The following is a 19,051-nucleotide window of genomic DNA, read 5'->3' as shown; positions in this document are numbered from 1 at the left end:
TAATGCAATTAATTATTTATTTATTTATTTATTTATTTATTTATTTATTTATTTATTTATTTATTTATTTATTTTTGCATCACCACTCTTCTTTGCCCCCCAGGCTTGAGGTAAAGTATTTCTTCTCTTCCCCATTCTGTGACCACGAGAGCTCAGACTCTGCTTGGCCCTCATAGCTCAGGACTGGATAGACGGCAGCAGGAAAGATGTAAGCTAGACATTAGGAGGGACTTTCTGACAGAGAGCTTCTGAAAGGGGCGGTACACAGGGCAGTTGCCTGTTCACCTGGGGTGAGGCTCCGGTTCCATGGGGTTGGGAGAGTCCTCGGTGACCCGCAGTCCTGCCTGCACATCCCTGGTGGGGATTGGAGACGAGAGAGGAGGGCTGGGTCCGGTCACCTGGCACTGTGCATCTCAGAGCCTCAGAGGACCATGGATGTTTCTGGGCCTTTGGATTCTGGGGACAAGGAAGAGATCTGTGTGGGGTCCTCCAAAGGGGAACACCTGACTCGTCCCCTCCACTGGCTGGGATGACTGGCAGAGGGAAGGATGAAGTAACAGGGCCCCTTTCTGCATCCTCTTACGTGTGTCTTCACAGCCTCTGTTAAGTCTTTAGATTCTTTTGTTTAAAAATTTTTAAAATAGGTATTTATTTTTCAAAGACAGGGCCCAAGTGGGGGCAGAAGCAAAGAGATGGAGACAGAATCCAAAGCAGGCTCCAGGCACTGAGCTGTCAGCACAGAGCCCGACCCGGGGCTTGAACCCATGAACCATGAGATCATGACCTGAGCCGAAGTCAGATGCTTAACTGGCTGAACCACCCCGGCGCCCTGAGTCTTTAGATTCTTAGACTGAGCATCATCAGCCTCTTACGCAAAAGCTGAGTCCATGCAGGGCGGCTCTCCTGGACGTGGAAAGTGACACCACAACCTTGTACCCTTCCATGGGGTGGGGAGGTGACTGGTCCCCCTCTCTCCTCTGCATCTCGACTTCCGAGCGTGATGTGAAATGTTTTCTGTCTCTCTCTTGTCTGTCCTAAGTGCTGAGAGGGCCCTGGGAATGTGGAGAGAGAAGGGTTTGGGAGTAAGACTCCACCTCATGGAGGCAAACGAAGTACCTCTCTGCCTGGGTCCCTCCATCTGTAGGGTGGGAGTAAGTCCTGCCTCTCACGCGAGTTTTATGAAGTAGGGGGTGCTAAAGGGCCTCAGGGCACACAGCACGGGGCGCGTGCTTCTGTCCTCTGCCCTCTCCCCAGCCTCACTGGTTCTTGGAGAAAGAGAGATGTGCCCATTTCCCAGACAGGAAAATAGAGGCAGGAGGGTCACAAAAGCCCAAGTCCGGGGTCTCTGCTGGGGCACACTTGAGAATCAGAAGTTTGGGCTCCCTCCTTCTCCCCCCTTCCTCTTTCCTCACTGGCCTTCTCTGACTCTTCTCCCTTCTGCCCCTCCCCCCACCTCTTTCATTCCTTGTTTTCTTCTCACTTTCTTTTCTTCTCCTTCAGCTGTGTTCCTCTGTTCTGCTATCTACTTCTCTCCATTTAATCATTTGTTTAGCTTTTAGAAAATCAAGACGTATACATCTTGGGTGGCCCAGTCGGTTAAGCGTTCCAACCTCAGCTCAGGTCACGGTCTTGCCACTCGCAGGTTCGAGCCCTGCAGCGGGCTCTGTGCTGACAGCTCAGAGCCTGGAGCCTGCTTCAGATTCTGTGTCTCCCTTTCTCTCTGCCCTTTCCCTGCTCATGCTCTGTCTCTCCCTCTCAAAAATAAATAAACATAAAAAAAAAAAAGAAAGACACATCCTGAGCCTTTGGACAATCTCCTGGGACTTCCCCTCTTACATATTGTCCACCTTCTTGGTCTTTCTGTTTGATCTCCCCAACAGGTTGATGCCTCTCTTCCGTGGGCCTGCATTAGAGAAAGAATGTGGTAATCAAATCTGGTCCAATTAAACCATGTATGCTCTGGGGAAAGAGCTGAGCAAGACAAACCCTTGAAGGGCTCCTGGTTAGGGAGGGGGGCGGGGCTGTCAGTAGCAGCACAAGTACAGCATTCAAGGCTTAAACATGATGTGTGTTGGGGGGATCTCAGAGGAACATCAGGGAAGCCTTCACAGAGGAGGCAACAGCTCAGCTGGGTTTTGAAGGATGAGCTGGAGTTTTTCCAGTTCATAAGGTGGTGGGAAGAAAGGGACCACCATGCGTAAACCGCATGTTGCTAAGAAAGGGCAAGGAGAATTCAGAGAACTCCCAGTGATTTTGTGTGGCTGCATCCCAGGGAACTTGTGGGAGACTAAAATCCTAGCTCAGAAGAAGGTGAGCAACAATATCTAACGGTTAGCTCACTGGACGGCAAGAGGGGTGCAGAACAGGGTATTGCTCAGGGCCAGATGAATGACAGGGAGAGGGTAGGATGGAGACATTCAGAAGAGTGGCCTGGGTTCTTATTTTCTCCCTACTTGCTGACTGGTACTGCCCTGGGAAAGTTACTTAACAGATCCTGGGCCTCAGTTGCTTCATCTATAAAATGGGGCTAGTGACAGATCATTTACCAGAAGACGGGTAAGACAAAACAGTGTGGACTCCTGAGGTGCCTTCCAGTGCTGAGAGCTGTAGTTTTATGATCACTCGGGACTGTGTGACCAAGGAGGTCTTCATGGAAGAGGAGGGCTTGGTGCCTGGCCTTGAAGAATGGCTAATGTTGAACTAAACAGAGAAGGATGGGGAAAGCTGGGGGAAACGCCGCGACAAGGTCAGAGGGAGGACAGTGAAAATCACGTCTGGAGGACAGTGTGTGGCTGGTGCAGGGGACTGAGATGCTGGCTGGGAGGAGGAGAGAAGGTGTCCCTTGGCAGGGCAGGGAAGTGTCTTGTGCTGGCGGGAGGTGCATGACAGAGACTCACTGGCACCAGTGTGGGGAGCCCACCCTCACTCTCACCCACCCTCTCTGTGCCCCCAACCCTCCCAGGGGCCAGACTGAGCTAGAGAGAGCCTGGAATTGCAGGGACAAGGTCTGGGGGACGACTGGGAATCAGGGACATGCAAATGAGATGCAAACAGCATGTAAATTAGCCACTCCCCGCTATGCCCCTGCCTGAGATCTGTTGTGTCTGGGGCTGAGCTAAGGGGAGGGTGGGGGGAGCAGAGGGTCCTTCACCCTCCTTGCCTTGCCCTTCCTGCTGGAGCTCCTCCTGCCGCATTGGCTCGGCCTGGCCAGATGTGGGGACACGGTTCTGTACTGCGCTTTCGGTTCAGCAGGCCCAGGAGCTGTCCCCAGAGCCTTAGCCCTTGCCCCTCCTGTCCACCCCCGGAGGATGGCCCGGTTCCTATGGGAGCCTCCCCAGACCCACAGGAAGTGTCTGATCTCCCTGAGACGGTACATGAAGGGCAGGTGAGAGAGATGGCCCGAGACCGGGGTCGCTGAGATGACACCATAGAGAGGGAAACCAAAGGGACCAGAACAGGGCATGGAGAGGCCCGAAGAGAACAGAAATTCCCAGGAAATGATAGTTGTGGACGCAGTGAACAAAAAGCCCCAGAGATCCTGAGAGACACATGCCAGCAGAGACGCTGACTGACAGGGACAGACAGAGAGAGCGCTTCTAGGTGTCCAGCCCGGGACATGCCGCAGCGGTGCCCCTGTCGGCTTCCTCTCGCCTGTCTGCTTGTCCCTGGCTGACGGTCCCTTTGTCTGTCTAGTTCTTTGTTTGTTTGTCTCTTTGTTTGCCTGTCTCTCTCCCAGCTTCTCCTTTCCCCCCTCTCTGCTGTCTGTTGGTCCCGACCTGTCTGTCTGTTGTCGCCTTCTGCCTTGTCCATCTCCCCAGGGAGACAAAACTGCTCACTGGGATCGTGGGACCCCTGGGTCCTGGCCTTCTGGTCTTGGACAGGTTTTCCTCCAGAAGCTGTGTCTCAATTTCCTCCTTTCTAGGGCGGCCCCATCTTCTGCCTCCTATCATATTTATAAAATCAGGAGTGTGGGTGGGTGGCCATATTTATGATTGCCGAGGCATTGGAACAAAGGTGTATAATTCATTTGAGAGCCAACGCTGCTTTGCAACCTTCTGAGGACAGAGCAGGAAGAAAATAATGACTGCAGCATGAGGCACAGTGGTTAGATATTCAGAGGGACTTCCCAAAAGGGAGGTGTAGGAAATGTTAGAACAGATGAGCAAAAAACGATTTAGCAACCATGTTCATCATCTCCTATGGAAGAGCCCCATGGAAGGGAGGGTGATGGGCAATATGACCTTCCCGGGTCCACGTGGTCTAAAATGTCTTTTCATGTTGTAAGGTAGCAGGGACTTGCATGAGAAGTCTAGGGTGCCAATCTCTGCCAAGGTCTCACCTGCATAACCTCCTAGGGGGCTGGGGGGAGGCCCTGAAGGGAAAGGGGTGTGGAGGAAGTGCTATCTATTTCCCCACCTCCACCCTATTTCCCACCATCTTCCCAAGCTCAGGACCACCNTGGTTTCATAACTTCCTCAGTATTAAAGGCAGGTTCATGGGGAGGGCAGCGCCATTAATCACCAGGCTGAATGGGGCTGGGATTTGCTGAGAGACGCGCTTGCTGTCTGCTGCGCCCGCCCGGCTCAGGGCGGGAGGGGGCAGGCAGGGATGCCCCTCCTGAACTAAAGGGTAAGACCCCAGGAATCTATTCTGGGCGTGGGGCAAGTGGGTCCTTGCTGGTACCGGTGGGAGCTGGGAGGGACACTGGGGACCTTGGCAGGAAGGAGGGAAACGATGAAGAGGGTTGTGGCAGGCTCGAGGGGAAGTGGTGGAGGGGCTGGGGGGCATGATGGGGATCAGAGGCTGAGGGGGCGCCCTGGGGGACAAAAACTGGGGGGGTGAATTTGAACATGAAATTGATCACGTGTAAATATAATGCAAATAGCATGCAAATGAGCACAAGATTTCTCTGGGTCCATAGCTCAGGCATTCCATTTCTTGGACTGAGAATTGGGGCCAATTTGCATCCAGTTGCATGCCTAGTGCCTCTTTTCTTTATTATTAATATTTTCAGAGGGAGAACTCAAGGTCTCACTTGTTAAGGGGGTGAGGAAGCCAAGGTGAGGCTGGTCCTCTGGGCTCTCAGCGGAAGGATGGGGCCACCCCCGGGGAATGGTAGTTTCAGGAAAAATGACAGGCCTAGTGACAGTGAGGGACCTGGGTCGTAGGACTCCTGGGCCATGCCTGGATTGGTGATGGTCAGAGAGGCAGAGGCTCAGTAGTGAGGCAGAAAGATGGAGAGAGACAGATCTCCACAGCTTTGGAGACAGACTCTGAGCAGATAAGCCCGGGACGTGTTGCATATCCTTCATGGCAGGCTCTGTCATCCTCTCTTCCAGGGGAAGATGAAATGATCAGCCCAAGGACATACAGCTGGTAATTACCGTCGGTCATTGCCAAACCCCCAACTCCCAAGCTTCCTCCAAAGCTGAGTGCTCCTTCAACCCACCGTAAGAGCATCTCTGAATGAGAAAAACAAAATTACACAGCAGATATTTTTATGTTTTCACCAGATATTTACTGAGCACCTAATAGGTACAAGGCAGTGGGCTTGTGCCCAGGAGAGAGGAGAATGAGTTCTGACCTCTCAAAACAATCTAGCACAGGCTGTAAGGTACTTTAGCAATAAGTGAAACACTTAGGAGTTGGTGACAAGGGTCGCCGGGGACGTGCGAGAAGAAGGGAGGATCAGAGAACACTCCCGAGGGGAGTGAGTGGAATGTATTCAGTGGCAGAGACGGGGAGGGAAGAATGTTCCAGGCAAAGGGGACAGGATGGGTCACTGCAAAGGCAGGAGAGGAGGAATCAGCAGAGCTTTCCAATGCGTCATAGGATAGAGTGTGTGGGGCGGCGTGAGGAAGGTCAGGCTGAGATGACAGGGGGGTCAGGATATGAGAGGGTGGGGAGGCCAAATCAGGGAAGTGGATGTCACTGGGGGGCCAGCCAGGAGTAGAGAAGGGGGGAAATCACTCACTGGATCATTGATTCATTCAACAGATGTTTCTTGGGCATCAGACACGGGCCAGGGCTGCACTGGTAGCTCAGATGTGGTCCCTCCTTCAGGAAGTTCAGTCATCCGCAGCGTCCTCGTCAGTAAATGGGGGTGCAGAGTATGTCCCTTGCCGTGTTACTATGAGGAGCCCCCATAAAGTACTTCGGGTGGTGTCTGGTTGTCATCACCCTTCTGAAAGGTGAGAAATGGAGCACAGAGGCGGGGAGAGGGGTCAGCCGTCCATTGTGAACTTGGGGAGAGATGGAGCAGGGCAGCAGGGGCGGAAGGAGGGGACAGGTTCAAAAGGGCTGTAGAGACAAGAGAAGGCCAGCGACAGGGGCAGAGACAGGGACAGGGAAAGCATGGCCTGGGAGCACTGCAGGGAGGGAAGCAGGGCTTGGAAGCCATCGTCGGTCAAGTCCCTGCTCTGCTGCTCATTCGCTGGGGGTGCAGGGTAGGGTAGGGCAGGGCCTGGGTGGTGGGAAGGCCGGAAGCTGGTATCTTGGGTCCCCTTCCTGCTTGGCTATGTGGCCCCCCTCTCAGACTCATCTAGGCTCCTCTTCTCAGTTGCTTAATTTGGCTCACTCTTCGGGAGAGCCCCCCCCCCCACTCTGCCCCAAGTCCTGCTGCAGGATCTGGGGACCAGTGCAGTCCCCTCGGTTGGCCGTCCATCTGAGATCTGTGTGGTCCCCTCAGGATAATTGCTCTGGACAACTCGAACACCACTCAGACGGATGGCCCAGCCTCCAGGCCCCGACACCTCCCACCACCGCATCAAGCCAAATTACTCAGCACCCCCCAGCCTGGGGCTCTGGTGAAATCCGATTAGTGAAGAGAGAGCCGCGCTGAGCTGACAGCTCCTCCGATAATTGCTTCTCAAGTAAGCGATGCAAATCAGCCCATCCAGCCTGTCCTGCTCCCCTCCTGGGGACCCCGGCGTCCAGACCCCAGGACGGGGAGAACACCTGAGTTGGAGAGACTTGGCAGCTGTCACCCGCGTTCAGTTAAGTGGCCATCAAGCCTTAAGGCTGGTCTGTGCTGCCTTGGGGCTGAGGCCGGGGTGGGAGGCAGGGAGGCTGGACCGGGAACACCACTGGCTCTGCATTTCTTTCTTATCTGGGAGGATGTCGCTCTGCCCCTTATCTTATCCCTTGGAGAACTGTCCTCTGTACCCATTTGCCAGTAAGGTGGAGGGAGGCAGAGCTATAGAAGACATAGGGACATGGTATGGGTGAACCTGGTAAGAAAGCAATGGATGCATCCGAGGCTATGCTTCCCCCCTTTGTGAGTCACCTCCCCAAAAGGCTGGGGGAAAACATTGAGGGTTAAGTCCCCACAGAGCTGGGATGGGCCTTTGATATGATATATTTTTGGAGGACTGGGAAGCCTGACCAACCTTGCGACTTTTGTGCCTGTACCAAGGAGGACATGTTTTGAGATGCAGTGGCTCTTGCTTACCCCCCACGTCAGGGAACTCTCTCCACCTCCCTTAATCAAGGTCCTTTTAAGGGCCTGTTAATTCCTTTCTCTTAGCGCTTTTTCTTCCTACGTCTTTACCTCAAGGTTTTCTTTCTCTGACTCTCGAATCCAATTTCCTGCCCATCTTGGAGAACTTCCCTTGCGATCCTGAACTTCCAGCCCCCATGACTAGCCTGTGTGGGTCATTGTCTTTGTGGAAATCTCCAGGGATGTGTTGCCCAGTCTTGGCCTCTGTGCTTGTGTGTCTGATATGGCTCGGTGGCCTGGATATTGGGCTGTCAGATGAGCATCTGCCTGAGACCCTGACACGTGGTCGCAACAACAATAACTAACCTTTCTAGAGCACTATTCTGTGCTAGGCACTGTACTAAGCACCTATGAGCTGGAGGAGTACATGGCTACACTGAAAGTCAAACATCAGAAGCCCGTTGAGGTTCCCTAGGGCAGAGGTGGTAGGAGTTACCAAGGGTGACATCTGGTACTTGGGGAGGGGGAAACGTGGCCCTCACCTTTTCCAATCCCCAATATCTAGTTTCTGCACCAGAGCCAGGCAGCTAGACAACTCCCCTCTACTCTGGGAGCATGGAGGCACAGAAGGAGGGCTGAAGATCCGCCTAAATAAGCCAATGAGCTGAGAGTCAGAGCTAGGACCACCAGAGGCCGATAGATGGCGCTCGTGGCCCAACACAGTCTCTGCAGCTCCAGGAAACCAAAGGAAAACAAGCCCTCTCATTAACTCTATCCTGCCTGGGCTCCAGCCCCAGGAACAGCCTGCTGGGCCGCAGAGGGCCCTGCCCCAGGCCTGGCTGGCCCCTAAGCAGTGGCCCAACTCTCTAGGCACTGTCCAGGCCACAGGTCTGCTTCTTCTCCTGCCCAGTAAGTTCTAACATAAATCACAGTCAGCCAGGCTTTGGAGACTTCCCAGAGGGTCAGGAGACCAGGACATAGGCAAACAGGTCGGCAGCCCCCACCCTAGCCCAAGTTTCATCTCTTAGGCTTTACCTCTTGAAAATCTCTAAGCACCCCCACTTCAGGAAAGTCCCTCACCTCCATCTTCCCTGAGAAGGACCCACCAGGTGGGAAAGAGAAGCATGACCTAGAGACAGAGAAGGCTCCCAGACCTCTCTGGGGTCAGCTACAGGAACTCACTGTGAGGTAGCTTGAGACTCAGTTTCTGCTTATGCTGGGACTCCCTATCTCTGGGATCCTGGTGTAAATGGACGTACAGGGGCAGAAACAGTCATCAAATTCCTTCTGGGAGTTGAAATTGGGAGAGGGAGTCCTGGGGGGGGGGTGTCTCTGTTTGCTTGTCACTCATTTCACTCATTGTTTTCTTCCCAAGAGCGGACTTGGAACTGGAGGGGCTGCCATGATGATAAACTGGAAGTAGCTGGCAAGCAAATGGCAAAGGGGTGGGGTGGGCAAAGGGCTGGGTTGTCCAAGGGATGGTGAGGCTCCTAGCAATTTTAAGCAAAAAGATGACAACACAGTGTGGATTCCCCACCTCGGCCCCATAGTTTTTGTTCAGAGACGTACAAATGCATAGATGTATGAAGAGAGAGGAGCCTGAGGGGCCAGTTGGTTCTAGAAGCTCAGGATACTCTTATTTCAGTCATTCCAGAGAAAAAAGCAGAGGCATGGGGATAGATGTACACAGAGGGAGACCAAGACACATAGATACAGGGAGAAAGCCATCAAGAGATACATTTACATAGGCAGAGAGAGGCACAGACAAACAGGGAAAGAATCTGGCACAAATGCAAGCTCCCGTGGAATAACAGACTGGTGAGGTGAATGATTAACTCTGTTTCCAAAGTCTTGCAAAGGTGGGGGTGGTTTCTCACCTTTGGTGTCAGAGGGTTGCTGATCACAGTTCCCTGGAACCCATGCTGCACTCAGTTAAGTTTTTGTCTGTTGGTTGGAGAGCAGGAGACGGATGGGGTGGGGGAGTATCCTTGTTCTCTCACCTTTTTCTGTTCTGGGGTTCACTGGTCTCCTTATTTACCACCTGTAGGGAGACCTTGCTCCTTCCTGAGCTCACTCATTGCTGTGCTGAGGTGTGCAGGGGGTGGGTGGGGGGAGGAATTTAGAAGATAATCAGCCTTGCTGGGCTTCCTGTGTAACGAAAATCTTGAGTTAGGACACAGACATATACCCAGGTGGAAGACAAGAACAAAATTAGGAATAGGACAGCTCTGGACATTGTTTTAGGTTGGGGAGGTAGGAGGGAATGGACTATTAGGTGCACCCATGGGATTAGGGTTGGTCAGGACGGTGTCTTGGGCAGAGTATTTGAGGGGAAGGATTTGGAAGGACCGGAGATTATAGGGCTGGGTTGACTGCACAGCAGAGGAGGGAGAGAAGTCAAATGGAAAAGCCATGGAGACACAGGCTTGGGCAGTAATGGGAGAGGGAAGAGTCCCAAAGCCATTACTAAAGACTTGTTAGAGCGCGCGTGCGCGCGCGCACACACACACACTCGTTGTTAGCAGATTCCAGAAATGCCTCCTTGGATGTTCTGGTACAGTCCTTTGAGGGCTGCAAAGAAGAGATCTCTTATCCTTTCGGCAGCAGGAGGACTAGAAATGGTCTTTAGCCATTTAATACCCTCAGGTGAGCTTCGAGATTGGGGAGTGGTTGAAGCTCCCTGATACGTACTCCTGTTGGGAAAAGTCTTGTCGATGAACTTTTGGAAGGTGTTGCCCTTGAGGGCTAGAGGCCAGGACCTCTGAGGTCCTTAATAAGCTTGGCCTCTCCTAAAGCCTTCTTGATTTTGCTCTGATGTAAGGAATAAACTACAGCCCCCAGAGTCACTTAGGGTTAACAGCACGCCTTCCGGGGATTTTAGTATTTCCGGCGGAAGTTGCCGCCGCTACGCCAATCTCCTTTCCTAAACAAAGTGGACTACAATTCCCACTGTCCTCCGCGCCCGGGGGTGGGGAAGGGAACCGGAAACCGGATGGAGAGTTGAACCAGGTGAGGAAGAAGGAACCTGGGACTCTAGGGTGTTGGGGGCACGCTTGGGGCTTCTCGGGCGTCGGGGCGGCGTCGGGCGGGGAGTCGGAATGGTTGTGTTTGAGGAACCCTTACTCCGTTTGGGGCTTGCCCCGGCGCAGGGAGAGTCGAGTTCACGGAACCTCCCTGAGGGCCTACGGAGACGTGGTTTTCCCGTCGGGCAGAGCCCTAGGGCGGACGTGGAGGTTTCTTACGGACCCTCCGCCTGCGGCCCCTCAGAACCAGGAGGAGGGATAAAGTAGTGTTTTTGAGTCCACGACCAACTACTACAACTGTTAGTTTAAGGATTTCCTGATTGTCCCTGTCGATTCCTTGGAGTGCCCCCAAGGGATAGGGGAGTGGATAGTGTCTGATTCCTTCTTCCACTTCCTGGGTTTGGTGTCAGAGAAGCTAGATGGCCAGACGTTGGTGGATCACCCTACGCTGCCTTTGCCCCTAATACGACGCTGTACTTTATAAAATGTATCTACGTTTCTTAAGTCTTTAGTTCTGGGTGACGTTAGGTAGGACTTTCAAGTTCCACCTTTGGGTTCTCATAATGCTTTGTTCAGGACAATAAAGCTCAATCACAGTGTATGAAAATTGTTTATCTGTTTATGAGCGTGGCCTACATTTTATTATCACCTTTTTAAATTTCTTCCTCATCAAGAGATATCCACAGAGCCTTTCATGTAAGAGACTTTTAAATGTTGAAAAAAAATAAGTGAGTTAACAGCTCGTGGTAGGTAGGTTGGGTGGAATGTGTGATTTCACAGAGAGGGGAGCTAAAGGATTTGAGTCAGAGAAACTTAGAGGTAAAACCAGGGCTAGAAATGGATTCAGTTGACACCCAGATTGTGGTTCTTGTTACCAGATTAGGCTCTGAAACTGAAACGCTGAGGACAAAACCTTTGTCACTCTTTCTCATACCCCTCAGCCTTGCCATCTCCAGCTCAGGTCTCTAAAGATCAAAGGGAGGCTTGGGCGCCTGGGTGGCTCAGTCGGTTAAGCATCTGACTTCGGCTCAGGTCATGATCTCGCAGTTTGCGGGTTCCAGCCCCGCGTCAGGCTCTGTGCTGACAGCTCAGAGCCTGGAGCCTGCCTCGGATTCTGTGTCCCTCTCTCTCTGCCCCTCCTCCGCTCACGGTCTGTCTTTCTGTCTCTCAAAAATAAATAAACATTAAAAAAAAAAAAAGATCAAAGGGAGGCTCAGCCTAAGAGGAGAGAGATCCCAGAGCTGGAGCAGCCTATCCACTAGCATTGGCAGGCACAACATGAAGAGAGGCAGGGTGGGGTCCCCTGAGACATTCGAGTTCTCCATAGCTCCCTCCTTGGCTTTTATCTGGGCCTAGTTGGCTGTGGTTAGCCATCTGGACAGAGCAGTTAAAGACTTCTGAGATCAGGGGCGACTGGGTGGCTCAGTCGGTTAAGCGTCCAACTTCAGCTCAGGTCATGATCTCACGGTTCGTGGGTTCAAGCCCTGAGTCGGGCTCTGTGCTGACAGCCAGCTCAGAGCCTGGAGCCTGTTTTGGAATCTGTGTCTCCCTTTCTTTCTGAGCCTCCCCTGCTCATGCTGTCTCTCTCTCTCTCTCTCTCAGAAATAAATAAAACATTAAAAAAAAAAAAAAGACTTCTGAGATCAGTCTGGGGAAGGATTTTCTAACTTTGGCCCTGACTTTTCTTTCTCTTCCACTTCCCCTAAGCTAGGGTCAGAGAAGAGATTGATGGATCAAGCTGCTCAGTCAACCCTGAGGTCCCATCTGGGAGAAGAGGTTGAGAGGGAGGAGAACTTTGACCCCTACGCTGTGGGAGGCCCAGACATGTTGGAAACGCCCAGAGCCTGGCAGCCCCTATGAAACCAGCTGAATGCAAAGTGGGCAGCTGAACCTTGAATGAAATCAGGCTGTAGAAATGGAGAGGAGTCCATCAGGAAAGGCTCCTTGGTGGAAGGTAGTTTTAAACAGGATTGGAAAAGATAGAATGGACAGAGCTGAGCTGGTGTTTGTCGATTACGTAATAAAAGCTAGGATCTTGAAGATATAGAGGGAAACTGAACAGGGCCTAGCTTCTGATCTGCTCAAGTCTGGATAGGGAGGCAAGGTGTGAATTCAGGAAGAAGCCACTAACGGTGGTAACATGTAGTGGTTTGCAGCCTTCACCAACCATCAGACTCACCCTAGGACGTCTGCTTAAAATACAGATCCCCAGGTCTCACACCAGACCTACTCCTGTGTGGAGTGGGACTGGGAAGCCAGGGCAAATGCCACAGGGTCCTAAGGTGGGAAGGTTTTACCAGTGGGATCGTTGGAGCTGCATCTTGAAGGATGGGTATGATTTGGAGGCGGGGAGAGGCAGAGGAGTCACCGTCCTGGTTGACTCCTTCAAGACGTGTGTTTGCTTGGGTTTGAAGAAATGGCAGTTTTGGGAGGTGGGGTAGGAAAGGCATTTTGAAAGTGTGAGAGGAACGGTCAGGCTGGAACACTGGGTTTGCAGGGGAATTGTGAGAAGGACGATCGGAAAGAATGGTAGGCTGTGGAGCTTGCTGGAGTGCTCGCTCGGCCTCTTCCCCCCCCTTCCCCCTTTCTCCTCCATTTCCTCCCTGCCCCCCCACCCCTACCCCCACGTCCCTTATATTATTATTGAATGGATATTATTATTCTTAATATTTGGATGAGACAACCTGAGGCCCCGGCCATGGTTACATAGCTTGTACGAGTCTCTTCTGAGTCTGGTAATCATCCATTCTCACCACTGAGAATTCTTGAATGTGTGCAAGGAGCTGGGCTGGGCTTGGAGGTGGGGGGAGGGTTGTTGGATTAGCAGGGTGGCTGATTGGACCATCTCAGGTGAGATGAGGTGGGTGGTTAAGAGTGTAGCCTTGATTCAGACAGCTTGGGTTCACATTTCAGCTTCATTACGTGTTAACTACACGACCCTGGGCAAGTTGCTTGATCTTATGAAGCCTCAGTCTTCTCACCTGTAACATGGGAGCAATAATACTGCCCTCGTGGGGTTGTTCAGAGAATCAATGAGGTGTACCTGGCATGGAGCAATTGCTCACCACCTGGAAGCAATTGTAATTAGCCTTCGGTAATGAGTCTCTGGGCTCTGGCTGTGCACCTGCCTCTCATTCTTCAGCACATTGGTTTTCAGGACACAGCCCATCCTGGCTGAGCTTGTTTTATTAAGGGTGCTGTTAGAGGTGCTGAGAATTTGCCATCAGTGACTATATACTGAACGCCGACCATGTGTTTGGCATGGCCGAGGAGCTAGTGACTCACGACTTATGCCTGATGGAGGGAGGTTTCGAGCAGGGGAAGATGGCTTAGTCTCATCAGGTAACATGAAGGAGGAGGAGACTGGAAGCGGGGTGAGGAAGGACCCCGCACTCCCAGGAACTGAGATGAACTCAGTCAAGCCTAGAGGGTGGCGGACGACTGATAGTCTCTTCTGAGCCCAGGAAAGGGTACCCCTGGCCAGTCTGGATCCCTCTCACTTTGGGGCTGAAGGGGTGATGGAGCTTCCGTTCGTCTCTTTTCCAGGTGGCAGTGACATGGCGGTGCCCCAGGCTTATCCACTGGGGCCCCTCCATGAACCCACAAGCGCCCTAATGGAGCCCCAGCCTTGCCCACGAAGCTTGGCTGAAGGCTTCCTGGAGGAGGAGCTGCGGCTCAACGCTGAACTGAGCCAGCTGCGGTTCTCGGAGCCCGTGGGCCTCATCTACAATCCCGTGGAGTATGCATGGGAGCCACACCGCAGCTATGTGACCCGCTACTGCCAGGGCCCCAAGGAAGTGCTATTCCTGGGCATGAACCCAGGACCCTTCGGCATGGCCCAGACTGGGGTAAAGGGCTTGGCTTCCCCTAGCGGGTGGAGTGGGAGACTCCCGGATGGATGTTTGGCTGCGTGTGCCGTGGGGGAGGAGCAAGGGCCTGGTTGTGGACCTGTGTGGGTGCGGGCCCCCTCGTCCCCTCCCAGGACACACGCTGGCTCCTGTGGTCTCAGACAGTCTCCTGGCCTTGCTGCCCACAGTTAACCAAGCACATTAATGGTGGTTCCATTTCCCCTGTGAGCCATCTGCTAATTGCCTCTGCGAGCCCTTCCTTCCGCCAGCCCTGTCCTAACCTTACCTTGCCGGATCTCCTCTTTCCCTGGAGCATGGGTGGGGTCGGGAGAGGGACCAGGCCTGTGGGGGTCCTCGGGAGAGGCTGGTCCACAGGGGTGGGTGTGGAAGAGATGCAGGGCATTCAGCCGTCCTGCTTCTGTTGCTTAGCCGAGGAGAGACTGAAAACAGGGCAGGCTCTGGGGGCCTGCCTTCTTTCCTTTTAGACCTCAGGATGAGTGAATGCCCCTCAGTGGGGGTGCTTGGCAGATGGGGGAGGGGAAGAGGCTTCAGGGCAGGAGGCTCAATCGCTTTTATTGACCCCAACTGGGGGATGAAAGGTGATCAATGATGATCGATGGAAATGACAACCTGCGGCTTAGGGCTGAGAGGGTGCCCAGAGAGCGGTGGTCAGTCCTGTCCTTGGGCCTCCTATAACCCTGGCAGCTTTCTGTCGCAGACCATCTGTCTGTCCCCAGTACTACCCATCACCTCCCAGGTAGGGCCAGATCGTCCTATGTACTCTCTGCATGTGGTCCCAAAGGCCAGTGGGGATAGAAGCGAACAAGTAGGTTCTTCTGGATCACAGTCCACAATGAGAAACTGGAGAAGCAGGAGCACACCATGGGGCCAGAATCCTTGTCTCAGGCCTTTCATTGAAGGAAGGGGGTGGAGGTGGGGGGGGGCAGTGTCCAGACTGGATCCTCCTGCAGGGTGGGGAGGGGTCAGCTGGTCTGGAACCCTGGCGTCCCGGCTCCAGACTGAAACCCTTGCATCTCTCTCTCCCTCCTCCCGGCAGGTGCCCTTTGGGGAAGTGAGCATGGTCCGGGACTGGCTGGGCGTTGGGGGGCCCGTTTTGCCCCCTCCCCAAGAGCACCCGAAGCGCCCCGTGCTGGGACTGGAGTGCCCTCAGTCAGAGGTGAGCGGGGCCCGGTTCTGGGGCCTTTTCCGGAAACTGTGTGGACAGCCCGAGGTCTTCTTCCGGCACTGTTTTGTCCACAATCTGTGCCCTCTGCTCTTCTTGACTCCCACGGGGCGCAACGTCACTCCCGCCGAGCTACCTGCTGAGCAGCGGGAACAGCTGCTGGGCGCCTGTGACTCGGCCCTCTGCCGGCAGGTGCAGCTGCTGGGGGTGCGGCTGGTGGTGGGAGTGGGGCGGTTGGCCGAGCAGCGGGCACGGCGGGCTCTGGCGGGCCCGATGCCTATGGTCCGGGTGGAGGGGCTCCTGCACCCCTCACCTCGCAGCCCTCAAGCCAACAGGGGCTGGGAGGCAGCGGCCAAGGAGAGACTGAGTGAGCTGGGGCTGCTGCCGCTGCTGACAAAATAAGTGCCCGCGTGGCCCGGCACAGGACACGTTCAGGGTCCCCGAGTCATTCTGGGGCAGGCAGAGGACCACGTGCCTCCTGGACTGGAGCAACGGAGCTCCGCTGGGCTAGCCCCCCCCTGGCTGCCGGGGACCCTGCGGCAGTTTTGACACTACTCTGGCTTGCTGCTTCCTTCACCTTCCTTCCGGCGCTGCCTCTGGTCACGCGGTCGCCCACTGCACAGAGACCCGGCATCTGCAAACCGCTCTGCCTCGCTGTTGCCTTGGGAGTCTCTGCTCGGCTGAGAGTGGCCTGAACGGTGACTTCTGAGGTCGAATTTGCTGTGTTAGAGCAAAGATCCTGCCGAGATCCCGCCCCCTCAGAACAGCTTCCTTCAAGCTGAGCCTTTTCCTCACAGGGACCAGGACAGAGCGAGGGGCACGGACGTTGAGAGTAGACCTCCCGCGGGAGACTGGTGGCTGGATCAGAGAAAGAGTTCAGTGTGGCAGAGTGGGGAAAACCAGAGGACCTGGATTTTCGTCTCGGCTTTGGATGAATCGATGCACCTCCCCAAGCCTTCGGATCCGCATCTGTAGAGCGAGGATCCCTACCTCATGGGGCTGGTGTGGGGACTACGCGAGAGAACACTCGCGAGTCCCTTGCGTGGGGCCTGGCAGGTGGGTGCAGGTTAATCTTCCTGCTTTCTTGCCTCTTGGTGGGGGCATCACTTCATCACACTACAGGGGGCGCTCCCCGATTCCGAAGACCTTCCTGGGTGAGGGCACATTGTGGACTGATCACTTTATGTAACCCCCGGCCTGTGATTTTTTTTTTTTTTTTTTTTAGTCTAAGCATTAAAAGCTCCTGAACCCTTTTGTGTCGATCCTTTTCCCCCCTCCTGCACGTGAGCTGGGACGTGGTGATCTAGATCTTCCCTTCTTTTAGCTCGTCACTATTTGCAAGGGGCTCTCAGGGGTGTCTGGGAAGGTGATGTAAACAGGTCTCTGATTGCCTTACCAGAGCTTAAGGGTCTCCGTCAGGGGGTTTGTCTGCTTCTCAGGGCCCCAGGGGTCGGGAGAGGGGGGCCAGGCCAAGTGGGTGGATGGGAGCACCGTATCTCTGCCTAGCTCATTTCTTCTGTCTGCCGGGTGACTGGGTGGAATGGCCCTTGAGGAAGGCTGGGAAGGTGAGTCAAGGTGGGGCTATCATGGATCCCAAGACCATCTTAATGAGGAGCACCTGCTTGGACTCTCCTGGGACAGGGCATCCCTGGCTTTCACAATTAGGAAGATGTTTACTCTTGGGGAACCTGGCTGGCTCCATCAGAGGAGCATGTGACTCATGATCTCGGGGTTGTGAGTTGGAGTCCTGTGTTAGGTGTAGGGATTACTAAAAATTTTTTTAAAAATTATATAAAATAAACTTTAGGAAACATAAGATTTTTGTATAATAAAAACTTTTACGGGGAGGGGAGGGTATAGTAAAGAACTTGGCTCTTGTCCTTGGGTCTTGGGAGGCAGTCCTAAATTCTTGGAATTTCCTGAGGAATAGGAGTGTCTTGCTTATCCGTGGGGTGCCCGTCAGATAAGGTTATGCTGAAATTGACTCTGGATGAGGGCTGACTATGCCAGAAGGGCCGACCATGTGATTATAGGGTTGGGGCTATGAGCCAGGTGATACCAGCCCGACCTGGGGGAGCAGGGGGGAGGCTGGAGATTGAATTTAACCAAGCGGTCCATGATTTTGGTTGATAATACCTATGTGATGAGGCCTTAATGAAAATGCCAGACAAGGTTCTGGTGAGCTTCCTGGCTGGGGAACACGTGGATGCAACAGCAGGCTGACATGTCCTGATTCCGTGGGGGAAAAGACATAGAAGCTGTGTTTGTGCGCCGCTCAGACCTTGTCTCCTACGTCTCTTCATTTGGCTGGTCCTGACTCATATTTTGTCTAATAAACCTTGTTATAAGTAAGTGCTTTCCCGAGTTCTGTGAGTCATTCTAATGAATTATTGAACCTGAGGGGGCCAAAGAAACCCTTGAATGTGTAGCCAGTTAGAAGGGTCCTTTTTTCTGTTTTTATTTTTAATGTTTATTTGTGAGAGCAAGAGAGCGGGGGGAGGAGGGGGTGGCAGAGAGAGGGGCATAGAGGATCCGAAGTGGGTTCTGCACTGACAGCAGTGGGCCCGATGCGAGGCTTGAACTTAAGAACGGTGAGATCTTGATCTGAGATGAAGTCCGACACTTAACTGACTGAGCCACCCAGACCCCCCGCCCCCAAAATGTACTGACCAGGAAGTACAGGTCTCCTGGGAACCCCTGAACTTGTAGCCAGCATCTGAAGTGAGGGCAGTCTTGTTGGGGACTTGGCCTTAAACCTGTGGTTTTCTGCTAACTCTGGGTAGTTAGCATCAGGATTACATTGTGTGTTTGCACCCCCACATGCCTTCAACTCCTTTCCTCTGGGCTTTTGGTGCAGTGGTGCTAGTAGTTATGGCCACATGTGGCAGAGCACTAGATTAGACACGGGAATGGGTGTACAGGGATAGAAGCCATTGTCCCCTTATGTATTTAGCTGAGGTAGTCAGAGAAGGCTCTCCGGAGGAGGTGGCTCTTCACGTGGCCTTAGAGACTGGGAGTTTCGGAGAGCATCGTTACGTTCAAGGGATAACCAGTAGATTAGCCTGGACCTGGCCTAGTTGGGAGAAGCTAGAGAGGTAAATTGGAGCCATCTTGTGAAGGGTCTTGAATGCTAGACTAATCTTTGAGTATTTGAAGTCCGGTGGGGAAAGAGATGCACAGAACTCCCACATATTAAAAAAAAATATCCAACAGGGGCGTTTGGGTGGCTTAGTCGGTTAAGCGTCTAGCTCTTGATTTCAGCTCAGCTCATGATCTCACAGTTTGTGACTTCGAGCCCCTCATCGGGTTCTGTGCTGACAGTTGGGATCCTCTCTCTATNAAGCTAGAGAGGTAAATTGGAGCCATCTTGTGAAGGGTCTTGAATGCTAGACTAATCTTTGAGTATTTGAAGTCCGGTGGGGAAAGAGATGCACAGAACTCCCACATATTAAAAAAAAATATCCAACAGGGGCGTTTGGGTGGCTTAGTCGGTTAAGCGTCTAGCTCTTGATTTCAGCTCAGCTCATGATCTCACAGTTTGTGACTTCGAGCCCCTCAT

The 19,051-nt window shown here is 53.3% G+C and overlaps 1 protein-coding gene across 3 annotated transcripts; it reads left to right on the top strand.

Annotated features, from left to right (window-relative positions):
* Nucleotides 1-5,339: 5,339 nt before the first annotated feature.
* On the top strand, nt 5,340-16,382 carry SMUG1 (single-strand-selective monofunctional uracil-DNA glycosylase 1). 3 transcript variants are annotated; one of them, XM_077753512.1, is made up of 4 exons: nt 5,340-5,450; nt 6,689-6,872; nt 14,008-14,309; nt 15,367-16,382. In XM_077753512.1, exons 3-4 carry the CDS (start codon nt 14,019-14,021, stop codon nt 15,892-15,894), a joined length of 819 nt encoding a protein of 272 aa, XP_077609638.1. In that variant the 5' UTR covers nt 5,340-5,450; nt 6,689-6,872; nt 14,008-14,018; the 3' UTR covers nt 15,895-16,382. The 3 variants fall into 3 exon arrangements, with proteins under 3 accessions (XP_077609638.1, XP_077609637.1, XP_077609636.1); XM_077753511.1 differs by lacking the exons at nt 5,340-5,450; nt 6,689-6,872 and adding an exon at nt 9,909-10,447; XM_077753510.1 differs by lacking the exons at nt 5,340-5,450; nt 6,689-6,872 and adding an exon at nt 12,186-12,415.
* The last annotated feature ends 2,669 nt before the right edge of the window (nt 16,383-19,051 follow it).

The sequence above is a fragment of the Crocuta crocuta genome, unplaced genomic scaffold (genome assembly GCF_008692635.1).
Source record: "Crocuta crocuta isolate KB4526 unplaced genomic scaffold, BGI_CrCroc_1.0 scaffold30, whole genome shotgun sequence".
Taxonomy (NCBI): domain Eukaryota; kingdom Metazoa; phylum Chordata; class Mammalia; order Carnivora; family Hyaenidae; genus Crocuta; species Crocuta crocuta.
Note: the sequence above shows the minus strand (reverse complement) of the source record. Positions and strands in the feature narration are given on the sequence as shown.